Source organism: Sceloporus occidentalis, unplaced genomic scaffold, assembly GCF_023333645.1.
Source record: "Sceloporus occidentalis isolate IW3139 unplaced genomic scaffold, rSceOcc1.0.p SCAF_6, whole genome shotgun sequence".
NCBI classification, from domain to species: domain Eukaryota; kingdom Metazoa; phylum Chordata; class Lepidosauria; order Squamata; family Phrynosomatidae; genus Sceloporus; species Sceloporus occidentalis.
Window position 1 is genome coordinate 36303638 of NW_028316986.1, and position 18988 is coordinate 36322625.

The 18988-nt window shown below is 38.5% G+C and overlaps 1 protein-coding gene across 1 annotated transcript in view; it reads right to left on the bottom strand.

Moving 5' to 3' along the window:
• Positions 1 to 18988, bottom strand: part of USH2A (usherin) — a 665032-nt gene that overhangs the window by 176165 nt on the left and 469879 nt on the right. The window contains exons 46-47 of the mRNA XM_089528326.1: positions 17153 to 17265; positions 2797 to 2995 (exon numbers count right to left, since the gene is read on the bottom strand). Coding sequence (XP_089384452.1) covers positions 2797 to 2995; positions 17153 to 17265 — 312 coding nt within the window. The remainder of the gene's footprint in view (positions 1 to 2796; positions 2996 to 17152; positions 17266 to 18988) is intronic.

Consider the following 18988-nt stretch of genomic DNA (forward strand, 5'->3'; position numbering starts at 1 on the left):
TGGTATGCTTGTATATGCAGCTTTTAAGGCATTAGATTTGCTTCTACTCTTTTACGTAAGAGTTCTAGAAATAGCCCTGAGGGAAAAGCTTTGTCTCCATGCCACCACCCTCCAAGGTTTGGCTGATGAGGACACAAGAGATAGCCTTCTTGGTGGATGCTCCTAAGCTTTGGAACTACATCCCAATGGATGATCTATCTCCTGTCTGCTGGCTGGCAGGCAAACACATTTTTAAAATAGACCTTCAACCTTAACTGATGAGAGCAGAATGATATGCAATTAGGTGTGCTGCTTTTAGTATGTAATATATATTTTAAGTGTTTGAATTGTATTAATATTAACAATTTAAAATAAGTATTTTAATTAGATATATGTTTTAATGCTTTTTAAACTTTTGTGCTTCATATTGTTTAAGATGTTCTGTTTTCATTTATGTTGTAAGCCACCTTAAGCCCCATTTGGGAGAAAAGTAGCTTACAAGTGGCATGTCTCCATACCATGTGAGCTCACAATCCAGTTTGTTAGGCTGGGAATATTGATTTTGAATGTTATTGTACTTTGCTGTATAGCCAATACAGCTACAACTGAATATGTTTTTTAGATGTGAAGATACTGTATTTTAGCTGCTAAAGGGGAACCCTAAAGAGGGACTGGCACTTCACTATTTGAGAATTCTACCTTCAACGAAGATAATACTTCACATTATATATATATATATATATATATATATATATATATATATATATAAAGTGGGACCACATCTGGCATGTTCTACCAAAACAGCACCTAAAATTTTCCTAATGATAAAGCATAGGGGCTACTCTTGAGAGGGTCACTGTTCTCTGCCTAACAAAGGAAGTTGTGACCTCACAAGGAATGGAGACATTTTGGATCTCAAAGGAAGTACTTTTTTGTATTGCTAAGGGAATTCAAATTTTATCCCCTGTGCACTGAAATGCTTTGTTGCCAATGTCACATGGCCAGAAAGAGCAGGGGCATGCCTGCATAGGTATCCCTCCACATCATCTCAATATAGAACACAACAACATCTTGAAAAAAATGCAGGCCTATGACTACCATCATCATTTTCCCCCTCCTGTATGATTTTTAACACTTTTGCCTGAGTAAGAAGCCAGTGGACCTTCAAAAGTTTGCATCATATATTTTGTGCATTTCAGTTGGTCAAATGAAGGTATCACAGGTTTTTTTGATGTTATTGTACCATTATTATTATTATTATTATTATTATTATTATTATTATTTTGCTAACATAGAAGAACATACAAGCATGATGTATCTTTGATCTCATATTTCCTTTCTCAGGGCCTAGCAGAACACAGTCATTCCATCGTATTTGGTTGATGATGTACACATATCAATTTCCAACAGTATTGTGCAGTTATTGTTGTTGTGTGCTTTCAAATCATGTACGACTTATGGTGATCCTAAAGGAAACCTATCACGAGGTTTTCTTGCCAAGTTTTTGTCACAGGTGGCTTGTCTTTGCTTTCCTCTGAGGCTGAGAGAGTTGCTCAAATTCACCCTGTGGGTTTCTATGGCTGAGTGAGGATTTGAACCCTGGGCTTCAGAGTCATAGTCCCAGACTCAAATCATTACACAATTCTGGCTCTCTGTTTTGTGTTACCTATATTTATTTGAAAAACTGCCAATAAAAATTGTGAGGAAGTGTTTATAGAGTTTCTCTAATGCACTTTAGCCTTACCATTTATCATAATCTGCATGGCAAATATTAGTTTATTGGGATGATTAGATGTCCTTTTGGAAACTTACTTGATTGAATGATTTGATGCTGCTTTACAGGAAATCCATTTAGGTTCAGCTACAAGGGGTTGGCTGTTTACATGACAATGATGAGCATCTCTGAATATAGGCCCATCATGATTTGTCAGAAATATTTTAAAATTATGGTCATTTGCAGATTAATGGTCATATTAGTTGCAGTTTAGGAGCTGGATCAATATTGTAGTCAGAGAGTGGGAGTCTGTATACAGCTTTTTATTGACAAATGAGCTAGGAAACTCTTAGTTTGAAGGTAAGATTTAATGTAATGAAATGATGTTCCTATTTGTCAACAGCATCATCGCACATGTAATGACAGTGTGCATTCATAAGGTTCGCTGTCAAACAAGACAGCAATTAGGAAAGTGAGTTATCTGAGTGATTCACATCAAAATATAAATTACAGCAGCTGACACAGCTTTGGCTTTCTGTTGCATTCTACATTCAAGAAGTTGGCTCTTTTAATGTAAACCAGGATTTCACCTGTAAGTTTAAATAGCTATTGTGACTTTCTTGGGAATCAACACTAATACAGCAAGCTCAAAAAAGAAAGCACAAAGATATGTATTTCTGCACAAATTCAGAAATAATGATAAGTGTTATCAGTGACTACACTTTTCTCCACTTAAAGCAGTCAGAATGGCATGGGCATTCATTTCATTTAACAATCTCTGATGCAGGTATTAACAGACACTGTGCAGGGTTTGGAACTCTACTTCAGAAATGTATCTTGCCTTTTTCACTTCTCAGCTCTTATCTTATACTTGTAACTGGTGGTTAAAATTAACAATGTAGGCACCTGGTGAATTTGCCTGGGAGAGCATTCCAGCATCTTAGTTCCACCAATAAAAATCTTTATATTTGGCGATGAAATCTATGAAGGCACTCAAAGCTAGGCATCAGTAAAAGACCTTAATGTACAAACATCTTCATATATGAGCAGACAGATCTTCAGATAACACAGTGCCAGATTAAAAACCCAAATCACAATGTTACCTTAAACTGGGGATTATAGCATTGTTCTCCACAGATGTTTTCATTGATATCACATTCCAAGGATAGACATGCGCCTCCACTTTGGTGGTTTGATTGCTGTTGTGCCACACTGCACCGACGGCGAGCCTTACGCAACAAATCATATCCTAAGATAATGCCATTTGGTTGTCCTGGTGATGCCCAGTTAATCTGAAGTGCCCTAGAGCAACAAAAACATTAATGAGTAATATAACTCATAAACTCGGTGCTTTAGTTCAGCTCCCCCTAAAACTCAAATCAGTTCAGCTGTCCTTTTAACATTGCTGCAGTATAATGGAGCTCTGAATGTGCCAGGATAAAAAAGGTCTCTTCTTGGGAAAGATCATTATAGAACACTTAAATTATGATTCATCCTTTGGCAAAAGAATAGATTTGAACACCCTGATGTGTAATAGACCCTAACATATAATGGAAAAAAGGTGCTGTGTTTTAGCCATGGTAAGGCGCAGAGCTCCACTACAATATTTTTTATTGAGAATAAATTCAGAAAAGTCTCAACTACTTCTTGAAAACAGATATTTCAAATTATTAATTTAATATATTCCAAGTATAAAGTGTCAGAGTCATGGTTCAGACATGGTCCTGCCATACTTTATTGCTGTGTTTGAACATATGTGTGTAATTGCAGGATGATGGGTTATGATATCCTGCTGAAGAGGCTGAGAAAAGTAAAGATTGTGTATCAGGCATGGCCTGGGATAATGAGCAGGTGTGTGTGTGTGTGGGGGGGGGAGGTATGAGTTGCCAATTACCAAGATCATTCTTGTGGGAATCCATAGCTTGATACAAAGGGAAAAGAAAGAAGGGCAAGACCTGGGAAAATAATGTTTTGAATTGCTGACAAGCAGGTTGAAGGCTTTTCTAATGGGTGAATTGTTTGAATACCAAGTATATTGGTATGACTGGGGAAAATTCCTCAATCCTGACACTAACTACATACTGTGATCACCTCTGAACTGCTAAGGGCTTGTGTTCCTGAAGTGGAGTTACCCTGTATATTACCTAGATATAGCAATAGTATTGCTATATTACTCAGTTGGCTAGGTTTACCTAAGTTCTAGGGAGACCTCCCAGTGCTTCTTTGGAACATTTGTTGGCTTAGATTCCAAACTTTTATTATACACACACACACACACACACACACACACTATAGCCCTTATAGGAGCTGAGATATGGGGCAAAACATGCAGTCGCTATTCTATCCAATTATTCATCACTGCCCCTCTGTGAATTTAACTAGTGACAGAAATCTTACAGCTATGACTAGCATTTTAAAAACAAAAACAAAACAACATTATAGAAATGTAATTATAGACTATACCTATTCTTTCCCAGTTCTCTGGGTCAATGTTACAAAATTCGCTTGTGCAGGTGAATGTTTAGTTGAGGTCTTTTTGCAGAGCTAATTGCAACAATTGCACAGAAGAGAAGGGAGCCATTGGAATGAATGGGGTGAGGAAAATAAAGCACAATAAAAGCTGCTAGTACAAGAAACACATTAATATTTAAGATGTCATGGCCTTGGTTATTTTCATTGACTTGATTTGCATCATAAAATAATAACAAAATTTTTATTTATATCCTGCTTTTTGGTAAGACAATCAAAGTGGCGTACATTATTAAAATCTTCTTCTTCTTGGCTTTACTTCATGAATGAAGATTCAGGAAGGATTCATCCGTGCTTTCTACAAGCGTGTTGATGATGTTGGATGTATCCTTTGAGCCTGTGCAATGGATTTTTCTGGTGGAGCGCAGCATGCACAGAACTGGCCTCACCCTTTAAACCAGAGGTTCGACTGCTGAGGCCTTGACAAGCATGGACAGTGGCAGCGAGGTCCTCGGGTCATAGGTTTGATTAGAGTTTCCTTCTCTTAGATGGTTGACCTTACAAGGTTAGATGAGCACCATCTGCCCAGGTTTGGGATTAGAGTTTTCCTTCTCCTAGGATGGTTGTCACAAGGCTAGAGAGCCCATCTTGCCCTTTGGTGCTCGTCAGACCCTTCGGTTGTGACCTGTCTGGCATGGGAGGCCCTGCTGGTGGCTATTATACCACCACCAGCATAGCTCACAACTTCATTAGGGTACGTAAGCCTCTCCCCCACATAGTCAGATCATAGCTGGAGGGGAATAGGAGGCCGGAAGATGACAGTTAAGGAGGGAGATGCCTCTTTCTTCAGGCTATCCCTGGTGGAGCTGGGTCTGCCTGATCACTCCCTCTCAGGCTGGAAGATGACAGTTAAGGAGGGAGGAGTCTCTTCCTTCAGGCTATCCCTGCTGGAGCTGGGTCGGCCTGATCACTCCCTCTCAGGCCGGAAGATGATTTTAATACTATTATTAAAATAGTACAACAATATATACATAATATCCCCTCCCTAAAAAGAATTAAACAGTTAAGGATTAAAATTACCTAAACATTAAAATCACTAAAATCAAAGACGGTAAACGAAATCATAGTATATGTGAGAGAGATCATTTTGGCCTAGTACTATTCCGGGAAGGCCTGCCGGAAGAGATCTGTCTTGACAAAGTTGGTAATTTGATGGATCCCGTCCGGCAAGCTATTTCACAGTCTGGGAGCAGTTGCAGAGAATGTCCTCTGGGAGGTCACAGTCAATCTGGTCTTTATGGGCTGCAATAAATTCCTCCCAGAGGACCTGAGTGCACAGGGCAGATTATACAGAAGAAGGCGATCCCTTAGATAAGTTGGGCCCAAGCCAAAGGTGCCCAGAAACTAATAGGCAGCCAATAGAGTTACTTTAATATTGGTGTTATGTGGTCACTCCTAGTTGTTCCGGTTATCAACCTGGCTGCCATGTTCTGTACCAGTTGGAGTTTCTGAACTAGGCACAAGGGTAGGCCCATGTAGAGCGCATTGCAGAAATCAAGTTTTGAGGTTAGCAGTGCATGACTTGACAAAGCAATGGCATGGTACAGACTGGCCTTTTGCACCATGCTGGAGCCGATTTTAGGGTTAGGGAGTGCACACAAACTGCACGCTCCCTAACCCTAGTACGTGTGGGGGCTGCCATGATTACATGGTCCCACCCACACATCACACACGTTGGTGGCGTCAGAGCTGCACAGTGTCCAAGTGGTGCTGTGCAGCTGTGATGCCACCGCACCATCGTACAGCTTTGCTGTGTTGCAGCTGTGCAGCAAAAAGGAGCTGCTTCTAAGCGCTGCTTTTTGCTGCACAGTGGTACTGTGCAATTTGGTTACTGCTGTAACATTGCGCAGCAAAGAGAGGCAGCCCCAGCCCGCCTTTTTCAGGCGATATGTACCACACCAATATTACACATTGCCTTGGACTTACAGGAAAATAAAATAAAACAGAAAAATCCGATAACCTCCCCCCCATGCACACTGTGTTTCTGGGTTTTTTTATGTTAAAGTCTGATACATGACAAAAAGAGCCGTCTCCATCAGTTTTTTGCTATCTCTTCATCTCCCTTTATCTTACTTTGCTTGGCACTGCCCCTGCTACCATCTCCTCCACCATTTTTGTCTCCCTTTCCCCCTGCACTTTATCTCACAGAATTGTCAACACCACTGCCTTACTGCCTACTTGCCTTCTCTCTATTTAAAGTAGCATTGGCATTTTATGGAGCTGCAGAGGATAAGCAGAAGTACAAAGCTACTGGCGGAGAGAAAAGAGAGTGGGAGGTGCAACAGCGGGCACATGGGAGAGAATCACTGCACAGATGCCAAAAAAGGTAAGCTATGGGAAGGGAGGGACAGTAGGAGATATACTGGTTGGTTAAGGTACAAGAGATGAAAAGAGGAGCAGCATCAGGTGAGGAAAAGGAAGGGAAAAGAGGGAAGGAAGGGTGACAGATCCAGTGGCAGGATTCAAGGAGCAAGCATGATACGTACAAGGTAAGGCCTCTGAAGATACCGTGGACAGCCAAAAAGACAAACAAATTGGACCTAGAACAGAAAAAGCTGGAAATCTCCCTGGAAGCCAAGATGATTAAGACTGAAAATCATAACAAAGCACAACTCATTGGAAAAGATAATAATGCTGGAAAAGATGGAAGGATGCAGAAAGAGAGAAAGAACACATGCTAGATGCATGGACTCTATTACGGAGGTAACGGATATGAATTTACAAGACCTAAGCAGAACAATGGGGGATAAGTAGTCTTGGAGATGTTGATTCACATGAGTCAGGATGGGCATGAAGGTGGTTAGAAACAAAGGCCTCTGTAGCCATGTGAGCACTGAGAAACACAGAGCCATAACATCCACTGGGTGACTGGGATTACACCTGACAAATTTTACCTATATAGCACCTGCACGTTTTCCCAGATGTAACAGTATGCAGGCTTCTTGAGAAATTATTTTCTGCTTAAGAAAGGGGCAGGTATAATCAGAAAGGACAGAAACAGCCAGGATCTTATTTTTTCTGTTGCTAATGGCATTCACATTTTATTGCCTGGATTTAATGGCTCTTTGCTTGTCAGTCCCCTTATAGCCAGAGGGGAGTGGTCTCTGCCCACACCAATAGCCTTCCAGACCTTCTTAACTGATAACAAATGCAACATCTTCAGACAAAATGTAGGCTTGTGACTCTAACATCATTGGGTTTTTTAAAATTTTCCTGTACAATTTTTAACACCTTTGATGAAGAAATCAGTGATGTTTCAAAAGCTTGCATGATCTCATGAATTTTGGTTGGCCCAATAAAGGTGGGTTTTGTGTGTGTGTGTGTGTGTGTGTGTGTGTGTGTGGATTTTGGAATTTGTTGTATTTTGCTGTATGGCTATCACAGCTACCCTTGAATAAATTTTCTGGATTAAGGTAAACAAAGTCCTGTTCAGATCAAATATCATCCACACTTGTTTTTGTGGAAAGAAAGAAAGTATTGAAAAGTCAATATTCACATTGAATATTGTAGTGATTTCATAAACTCCCTGTTCCTTCTCTTTACAGTGGATGAGGGAAACGTGATAAAATATGGGACGTATGTACAGCCAGCTTTCTTCCAATAAAAATGCCTTCTTTCCATGGTTTCTGTAAGGAGTTTATGTTTGCCTAGGATAAAACTGGCAAAAGGGGTATAAAAGAAAAGACATCCAAGAAAACACCAGTGATAGAGTTAAAGCCTCTAAAGCCCTTAGGGGAAATATACAGCTCTACAGTAGTTCTAAAGGCCTAATTTTTTCTGCTAGGTATGCCCGTAGCAAAGACAGGTTCTGAAATGTCCACTTTCAAAACCAAAACTACTATCATTTTGAGGAATGCATTATTTAGCACATTTGTGTCCTCACAACTCAGAAACTAATTAAGCTGAGAGAAAATAGCTTTCTTAAGACTACCAAGACTAGTGCGTGTCCAAGTGAAAGACCAAGAAACTATTTGAAAAGATACTTGCTCTGTATAGGCTTCCAGTGTCAGATTAGAAAAACAAATTTGCTTTTCAATCCTCCCCCCACCACCCCAATAAGGAGATTGTTAAAGAATTTGAAATGGCTGGTTCCAGCAATTTGAGTTCTAAGAATTTTTTAAAAAATTGATAAATAGTTTATTTTCTCTTAAATGTCTTTGCTAAAATTTTGTAGCATAAGATTGGTACATATATCATACGTATATGTGCTCTAAAGTCAGAATTTCCTAGGTTCCTGAACTGCCCTCTATTTTTCAATGTAGTAATAAATAAAAGAGACATTATCAGAGAAAGAGAAGGACATTTTTATCCAAGCACTCAGAAACAGTATTCCTTTCAAAACACCTGATTAGAAGGGAAACTTTTTCACATGGAGAAAAGGCTATGCATTTAAATGATTTAATGAATCTACTTCCAACATAGGAGTTTATCACACGGAGTTTATCACATGCAGAAATGGAATTTAAATCGAAGAATCCCGTAAAAGCTGGATTTTTTCTTCAGAAGACATCAGGGAGCAACCTGCACAGAAAGTGGACAAATCCCCCAAAAGCAAGATCATTTTCAGACAATGTCAGGAGCACTGAGCATTAATCCAAAATTAACCCACACTGAAAGTGGACAAAATCGGCCACTTTTTACTTTTGGGATTTTCCCGAAAGTAAAAAGTGGCCAATTTTGTCCACTTTGTGTGCAGGTTAATGTTGGATTAATGTTCAATGTCCCCAATGTGTCTGAAAATGATCCTGCTTTTGTGGGATTTTTCTTGGATTTAAATCCCTTTTCTGCATGGGATTTGGGCATTTAGCCTCCCATCTGATAAACTCCATACACTGGAGGCTGAAATTTTAGGATTTAGGGTCCTCTTTGATCCAGGAACAGATTAAGTTTGTAATAATCAATTTATGCCAGTCTATAAAAAGGTGTCATATTCTAGAAAAAGGATTTGCTGATCAGCTTCTTTGCTGATGACAAAGGAATTTTTACACAATGTTCTAATTTTTTAAAAAATATATACAATCTTTTATTTGAATGCTGTTCACAAGATGAGATGGGCCCAAGTTATGCAAGATGGGCAGAGCAGGAGAAATAGAAAAGAGCATTTTTGGGGGCCTGGTTTGCTGCTCAAGGCATCTTAGAAAAGCAAAAGCGATTATCAAGGCTTTGCTAAATTAAACATACACCCCAAATGTAATGAATACCCCAGAGTTATTGCAACCCTTGCAAAAACAACTCCCTACAAAGAGAGGTTATTATCCATTATCCATTCTAGAAGTGGTGGTCATATCTTTACGATGTGCTTGACTAAACAACTGCTATTTAAGAATATAGCACATTTATATAAGGGTCAATACTGTTAATTGACAGAATTAATGGGCTTGAAGGGGGGAATTGTTTTCTTTTAAAATAATTGTTTTGGGATATCTGGTGTTCTTCTGCCAATTTGCACCTCTAGGCTAGAGCACCCATGATTCTTATGTCTGCTCTTGTGTCTCAATATGACTCATTCTAAAAATAGCTTATTCCTCTTTCTTCATAATGACAAATAAATCTTGTTCTACTTTGATTCTTTTTCCACCCTAAAGCAACATGGGCAGCTTTTAAAACCTATCATATATCTTTCATGCTTATTCAACTGTTTGCCCTAGATTAAGTTATACAATTTTATTTACTTAATTGTACCTCTATCCTTGCTATTATGTGTGTTTTAGTCATGGTGATAACTTGTGTATATTTTAATGTAATTTTAATTGTTTTTAGATTATTTTAACGGCTTTAATTTTTTTGTATTTTTTTTAATTATCTGTGTACTGCCTTGGGTCCCTTCTGGAAGAAAGGCAGCAAACAATGAAATGAAATAAAACATTATATTTATCTTTTTCTTAACTTCTATCCAAAATCCCTGAACATATGGGCATTCCCACCACATAGGTATATAAATATCGTTCATTCCACATCCATGCCATCATTTAGATTGGAATTTACCATTTATAATTGCCATTTGATGAGATGTTCTGTACCATCTACCAGGTATTTTCATTTGTTTTTCTTTTACATTTATATATTTATTTTTAACAATTTCTTACAGCAACATTTTAATTTTTTCTCTATCAGTAAATCTCTTTTCTAATTTATATTGGGCTATAACCATATCCTTATATGAGGATTTTATTTATGTATTGTATGAATACATACTTTTGGGGCCTAAATCCAATTGCTTCTTCCAACTAAAACAGATCTATTAAATTAACTGATGAAATAATAAGTCAATATATAGATAAATCCTATAGGTTGATGACATCTGTTCTGGTCAAGAGATGTTGTTGTTACATGCTTTCAAGTCGACTTTAACCTAATGGCCATATGAATGAGAGACCTCCTGGTCACCCTATGCTCAAACACCCTGCTCAGGTCTTGCAGACTCAGGACTATGGCTTCCCTGATTGAATCTATCACACAAGTCACTGAATAGTTGCATTCGGGGTTCTGACTTCATTTCTGCAACATTTTACTGTTGCTTTTCATCTGTCTTTAACTTCTTGAAGAGCTTCCTGTGCCATCCATTGAGGTTTTTCTTTCTTTCTGGCTGCACATAGTGTCTGTGCATTTCTCCCTGACCATGTTCCTGGCTTCAGTCCAGAGTTTTTCTGGCTCCCAATCATTTAAGCTTAACACTGCAAATCTATTTTTACATTATCTTTGGGCCCGAACAGAGAGGCCAAAAGAAAACTGCTTCAGGTCACTTTGGAGGTATGCTGTTTAAATGACACACATTTTAAGGGGCCAGAAGCTGCACCAAAGCTGCTCACCAGTCCTTAGGACTGGAGCATGGCTTTGGTGCCTCTTAGGACACATGCAGCATTTAAACAGCATACCTCCAAAGTGACCTGAAGCAGCTTTATTTTGGCCTGTCTGTTTGGGCCCTTTATATGCTTCAGTTTGTATTTTGGCACAATTATTAGGTTAATATTCTTCTTTATCTTTATTTTTATTTTCGATATTAGCAGTTCATGGTCTGTTCCACAGTTTGATTCTGGTCTTGTTTTTGCAGACAGAATTGACCTTTTCTATCTTCTGCTTCCAATTATATAGTCTATTTAATTTCTATATTGGTCATCAGGTAATGTCCTTGTATATACTCGCCTCTGGTTCCTTGAAGAGTGGGTTTGCGATGAACAAACGGTTCAGTCAGTCACTCTCCTGCACTTTTTGATCCTTGGCCATTTTTATTATAGTCTTTAATTCTGCTCTGTTTCCTACTTTTGCATTCCAATTGCCTATGATTAACATGTCCTCTTTTGGTGTATGATCAGTTTCCTCTTGGACTCCAGCACATAATCTTTCTATTTCATCTCTTTCTGCTTTTGTAGCTGGAGCATAAAGTCGGATTATGGTTATATTAATGGGTTTTCCCTGAAATCTTATTAATATTATTTGGTCAGACTTTGCATTATATTCTTTGACTGCTTTTGTCACATCTCTCGTCACGATTAAAGTCACACCATTTCTTCTTATATTTCCATTTCATGAATAAACACTGTTTAATTGTCTCATTCAAAATGTCCCATTCCTGTCTATTCTAGCTCATCCATCCCAAGAACTGCAATGTAGAATAACTTTGTGGGATTAATGTAGAGAAGCTGTGGAGGAACTTGTGGGACTAGTACAGTGTTGGTCTTCTTGGAAGCCCTATCTGTCAACTTCCATAAGTTAGATATTTTCTCAGACTTCCCCAGGAGACTCAGGAGGTAACTACAGATGACATCCTTGCAGTATATCCAGCTACAAGTTTTCTTGGATGCATCTCCACTCATTCCCATGCTCTCTGCCAACATGGACATGGCTGTGTTGGGGGGACTATGGGGCAAATTAGATGGGCAGGAAGGAGTGGCCAGAAGCCAGGGGGCATGGTGAACACACACCATGGCCCCCTCTTGCCATGGTCCCAAAAGGAGTGGAAAGATCCACTCCTTCTGGGGCAGGTTTTGGCACTGCCTCAGGATGGCTTCTGGGCACTCTGAGGGCATGCATCATGTAAATGTCATGCTCCCAAAATGGCCAAAAGCTGTCCCCATCTGCCCATCTGTTTCGGGATTATATTCCTGTGATGATCCTTACATTCTTTTTTAAGTTGAGGAGATTTTGTTCCTTGCACAATCAGAACAGAATTCTGAACTCCACAACAACAAAAAAGTTAAGTTTCAATATTGTAACTTTGGCATATACCATCACAATTCACCATGAGGGTGCAAGCCTTGATTTGACCCACACTTTGCTGTAAATGCACTATGAACAAATTGTGCATTGTCAATTATGTTCATAATTGGTACAACCATTTCCCCATTACCTGTCATAGGAGTGTGTGAAAACTGGACTGTCAGCATTATATAATTTTGGCAAGCCAGACAAAGGTAGGCTCCTTAGAGTTCACTCAAGACAAGCACAGGCATAATTTTCCCCCACTAAAAAACTAAGATTTAAGTGTGCTTAACTTTAGCTAGATCATTTTTGAAACCATTATAGCTCAATTACATGGCTGCTATCAGAATACTTGGTGACAAAGTAAATTAACATTCATTTAAAGTTAGAGAGTTATGTTCAGGCAGCCACAGTTGAGATAAACTTTGACATCTTTACAGAATACAATAACACAGTGATCTATTATTTCACTACCTTGAGGTATAAACAGAGGAACACATAACAATAACAATCTATAGAGGAAGAATTAATGTCACCTGTGAAGGGATAACTTCACAGGTTACTTGTAGAGTCACCATTATTATTCTGAAGTCTTCATCTGACTTGCTGAATTAATGCCATAGTCTGTTGAAGACTATTTTATATTCACTGCATACTCAGCTCAAGGGGAAAAATCTCACATATAAATGATTTACTGACAAACATGTAAAAAGAGAAGAAGGAAGGAAGGAAGGAAGGAAGGAAGGAAGGAAGAAAGAAAGAAAGAAAGAAAGGGTGTTAAACCCCCAAATGGAGACTTGATGTGCATCTCTGGCTACCATCTTAGAGCTAAACACATAAATGGTAAGTAAAAACATTTTTCATGTAGTATTTTTGACATGGTATGATTCATATTGAGAAGGGTTTTGGAGGGGGGGGGGACTTTTGTACATGTTAAAATTAAGATATAGTCAAATACCAAATAAACCCCAAGTGGTCTATTTAAATTAGTGGTGAATTCAGATCAGACTTCAGACATCTCTCTAAAGTCTATGTCTGTTTCTGGAAGTTTCATTAATATTAAGGAAATGTGGGGAAAGTAATATGCGGTACGATGATGGACCTAGCCTGACCTAACCCTGCTCTGTTCCTGACATCTAACATTTGAGGAAACATCTCAATATTAACTGGATTACAATATGTGTACACTGAACAATCCAATATATGATGAATACATCAAAGCCTTCTGCTGTTAGATGGCAGATTGGCCATGGTAACTAACCCTTCAGAAGAAGGAAGAATATCCTCTTGTCCTAAAAATGTTCTGTATCTAAAGTAGTTATGTTCACCTATTGTGTCCAGTCTCCAAGGAAGTCCCTACCACTGTAAGTAAGGTAGATGCCTCAATCTTCAGATTTTGTGGGTCACAAAAAGGCAGCAAATTGTTAATTACAGTGGGCCATTGGTATCCGCTGTGTTTTTGTTCTAGGGAGTTTAATCACATACCTTCAGTTCAAGTCTGGCACATAAATATGCCTATGTTGGGCATTTCCACTTTGGTCCAGCTTGGACAGAAACTCCATCTAATTCAGACTTGAGTCCTCAGTACTGTAGCCAAGGCAGAATGCTGAGCCACATTAAACACATAGCCTTCCTCCACACTGGAGAATCTCCTCTGCAGTTGGTAAGGTACTGCCCTACCCTAAAAACTGCTATCCACTAACACCTTTTCAGATATCTTAGTTCATGTGTGTGTGAGAAAAGAGAAAGAGACAGTGAGTGCTTTGCAGGTGTGTTGATTCCCCCTTTTATGAATAAACTAAACTAGTTTGGCACCTAACTCTGGATTTCTTTGGGTTCAGAACCAACCACAATCACAAACAAAATCAAGCACCTCAGCAGATGGGCATTCAGCCTCTGTATAAAAACCTCCAAAGAAGGAGACTCCATCACAGTCTGAGACAAAATTTAGCATGTCTCAATGTGCAGCTTTGATGTGAGAACCTTCTGGGTTTTTTCCCCTACACCAATTTCTCAAGGGGATAGGAACTTCAACTTCAATCCAATTTGGGAAGTATGTGAATTCCCATCCCATCCATACTAGAACTCCATATTATTCCTAAAACATTCATTTCCCTCTTTAGTCCCTCTCAAAATGGTGACAGGAATTGATACAACATCACTTAATGGGACCATTTTGAGGGGGACTAAAGAAGAAATCAGAGGTAGTTGGGCCTGTTATGGAGGGAGTAAGGCCTGTGGTAAGAACGGAAAAGAGCTCCTGGAACCCATACATTTCCCCCCTCTGTTTTAGGCCAATTGTGAGTGATGAGTATAATGATATAGCCTTATAATATTTGTTAAAAGTCACATTTCCCCAGCATATACCATACACAACTGCAACTAGGTTCAGCAGTGGAAAAAGCTATTATAGTTCAAAGTGTGCATGTTTGTTTGTTAATCTAATCTAATTAATATAACAACATAATATAATATAACAGAATGTAATATAATAATATGACAAACCCCCTCTATAGAAGCTTGCCAAGAAAACCCCATCATAGGGTTGCCTGTGTATGTTGGAAACTACTTGAAGGCACACAACAACAATATATAATGTGTCTCTATATACATACATGCATGCATACATACAAATGTGTGTGATGCACAAACAAAATAAACAGCACTTCTGAGAAGTTTGTTCTCTCATTCCCAGAAGCTTCTTACTAACATTTATAACTAGATATGTTTATAAATATATGTATTTACAATATACACACACCTCTGTAAATGTAGATATATGAATGATAATTTGGCGCGCACACATACTGCAGGGGGTGTTTTGTATTGCTATCCACCCTTGTGACACTCATGTAGAAGTCAAATCTTTTTCCCCATTGTCAGATATGTATTAAAATGTCTTCTTGTTTATACAATATGTTATTTTCCCCTTGAACCTATTCCTTGATGGAGGATAAATAAGAAAAATTCATATGCAGGCAAGCACCTGCTGGAGCTGTCAGCTGTAGTGTTTGTCATATTTCAATCAAAGTTGAAGCCAGCCAGCTAGCCATTTTTATACTGCATAGTCCCTACATACTCAAGGACCAGAATTAATGAATTAGCTATTGATTAAATTCCACTCTAGCAAATCCACCGTGGCAAATAAATGAACTACCCAGGGCACGTGTAGGCCACAGCCAGACATGTCCGGGCAATCGATCAGTAGTTAGTATTCTTTTGGGATATAAGAACAGCTGATGATAATATGACATGTAAGGGAAGGCAATGGTAAAAGTCTGTTTCTGGCTGAGCAGCATATGACATCTGGAAGCTAGTTTTGATCTTTCTGCATTTGTGTGTCATGACATTTTTAGTTTGTATATAATAAAACAGACATACCGAATTATTTACTATACTACAGACAAAGACATACAACTATGAAAGCCAGGGGGAAAATAGAGGTTCTAGAATTGAGTTTTTTATCATTGAATGAGCTTTGACTAGATCTGTTTATGTGACTGAAAAACAGAAAGATTAATTTCACTTTGCAATTACATTTTGCAGAGACAAGTAACAGAATTCATCAAAAATGTACAGAGTGCATTTTGAATAACTGCAGATCTAAATCTGTTATGTTGCTGTTTTTCTAAAGTTTCAGATGTTAGATTCCGAATTTTTTTAAAAGAGACATCTCTTACTCTTGAAAGAAAGAAGCTAAGTACTTATGACAATGCCAGGACTCTAACAATCCCATCAGCACTAACACACACACACTGCATGCTGTTTTATTGTTGTAATGTATATAAACATTTTGGCAATGGAAACCCATTAGTTATAGCCTCTCTTTTGGAAATGTTGGCATCAATGGATCTTTATTTTAAAAAAAATTAATCCATTTGTTACTATTCAATCTCCCCCTCCACACCCAGTCTGGCACTATTTTGCTTGTGGGGAGATCTGTATTAAAAGAAAGATGAAGATGTCCACAAAATAGTAAATAAACCTGTTTGCATAATTATTAGGGATGTCAAAGTCCTGTTGGATTTGATTTCCAGTGAACATCAAAACCAATTCAGAACATTTCTCCTTGATCTTGTAATATCCAATTCAACAGGTGTAGCTATTCCCGACATGGAGAGGCCTATGTTGTGCTTAGTTGTCATGTAAGTGTTATATATGACGCAGCTTGCAGAAGAGAAAAAGTGGCAATATCAAGTTGAATGCACAGGGATTCAAAACCAGACTTTGAAAAGAATGCTTCAGTGGTAGAACACATATTTCCACTACTGGAATGTAAGTGTCTGACATTTTTAATTTTGGGGGCTAAAAGAATCGTGGGACTCTAGAGGGACACTTTCAGACTACTAGGTCACGCTAAGCCCATTGCACACTACACAGTTAGAGGACTTTGATTCCAGTTTAATTACCATGATTACCTCAGGTGGAATCCACAGGTTTGTATTTTGATGAGGCAGTAGAACTCTCTGGCAGAGAATTCTGAATATTCCTCCCTAAATAGCAAATGTCAAGATTCCATAGGATGGAATTATTATGTGAATGGGCTCCATGACATTTAAAATGCAATCATAGTGCTATGATTGTGTGACATGAAAGGGTCCTTGGACTAGACAGAACAATGTTCTAATTCAGCAGAAGGCAGATTCTTATGTGTATGTATAAATAAACTGAGAGGATATTTTGTTTGTCACCCTGAGCTCTTGATTTAAAGAAAAATAGAAATTTCAATACCTTGGGCCAAGGACATGAATCTGTGGTGCTGATAGCTCCTTTGGTTCATCTTCCACAGTTGTAATTTGGGTTCCATTACTTATCACACATGCATATACTGTGCAAACTTCAACCTAGAATAATTAAGAAGAAAGAATGGAGGGGGGATGATATTTTTAACAGTTTTGTAATTGATGTTAAAGTATGATTCCAGTTGGATTCAGAGATCAGTATGATGTCAGGGACTTCCATTCTAAGGAGTATGATCGTTAAATACTGTTAAACCTTCAGACCTGATCTTATTCAAATACTACAGCAATTCTAGTTGCCGTGTTGTGGAATTGAGACAAACACAATAATCCAGATTTATGCACTACAACTCAATATGCTGGATTTTTAAAAGGCATGTATTTTTTATAGATTTTTGTGGGTTTTTCAGGCTATGTGGCCATGTTCTAGAAGAGTTTCTTCCTAACATTTCACCAGCATCTGTGGCTGGCATCTTCAGAGAATGCTTGTTTGGAAAAGACTTGGATGTATATATTGTGTGACCTGGAAATGCTGGTGAAACGTCAGGAAGAAAATCTTCTAGAACATGGCCACATAGCCCGAAAAACCCACAAAAAACTATGGATGCCGGCCACAAAAGCCTTTGATTTCACATGTATTTTTTCACAGTTAGCTAGCCTTGGATACATCTGACATAGAAAGGAATAGGATAGAAACTGTCACATCACCAGTTTGCTCCTCTTCTTGTGATGGCACGGGTATCCTTTACATGGACATCACAAGATGTTTGAGGTCAAACAAGTTAATCAGCTAGCCTAGTCTAGTTGAGACAGATATCTGAGCAAAATATATAATCTGAACTGGCCCAATATGATCTGGCCCTCTGTACCTATTTCATAGCATTATGCTGAGCATAAATATGAGATAAAACACAACTAGGAACCCTGGGCTGCTTATGGCCTTTGGAAGGGTCCCATGTAGCCTTTGATTCACCTTTGATTTTTTAATAATAATAATAGTAATAGTAATAGTAATAGTAATAATAATAATAATAATAATAATAGTATTTATTTATATACAGCCCAATCACTGGGAATCCGAGCGGTTTACAACAGAGGGGATAATAGATGGTTAAAAAAAAATCAGTCAAACTCTTACACACTTTAGGGAACATGTGGCTTTGGCCATAAATATTGTTTCTGGTGCCTCTATCCTGATACATTCCCATTGAAAGCACTGCCTAAAGGGGCCTGGAAGTGACTTGCAGTTAACTGACCAACACTTCTGGTTACCACTGAGCATGCTGATGTGCCTCACTGGGGTCAGGAGTAAATGTGACTCTCCAGTTCTTGGTGTGTACTTACGATTGAGATAAAACTGATGCTTCTCCTTGCAGCAAGCACAGGAATTCTTTAACCAAGTCAGCTCAGGGTTATACCAGTATACATAAACAAAGCACATGACTAATCAAGGGCACAACCACTGAGAGAACTGCCTGGGAACGCCTCCCTGGGAACTCCAGAGGCCTGGCTATTTTAGTCTATTATAAAATTCATTATACAATAAGGATGAAATTCAGTTGGTTACTCCCAAATAGAGTAGGCCCATTGATTCAACTGTTGAGTAATGAATCAACACATAGGTAAATCCAGCTGATTCAATGGCTCTACTCTAGTTACAATAGAATTTAGGCTTAAAGGTTTTCATCTTTAAAGTACCACAGGATTGTTGATCTTCTATGCCCTGCCAACATTGTTCTAACTAATCCTAAACACACTGGGCATGATCCAAATCTTTCCCATTTTCCCAGGTCTGTTTTCTGAAGGAGAGCTATCCTGTCATCATGAG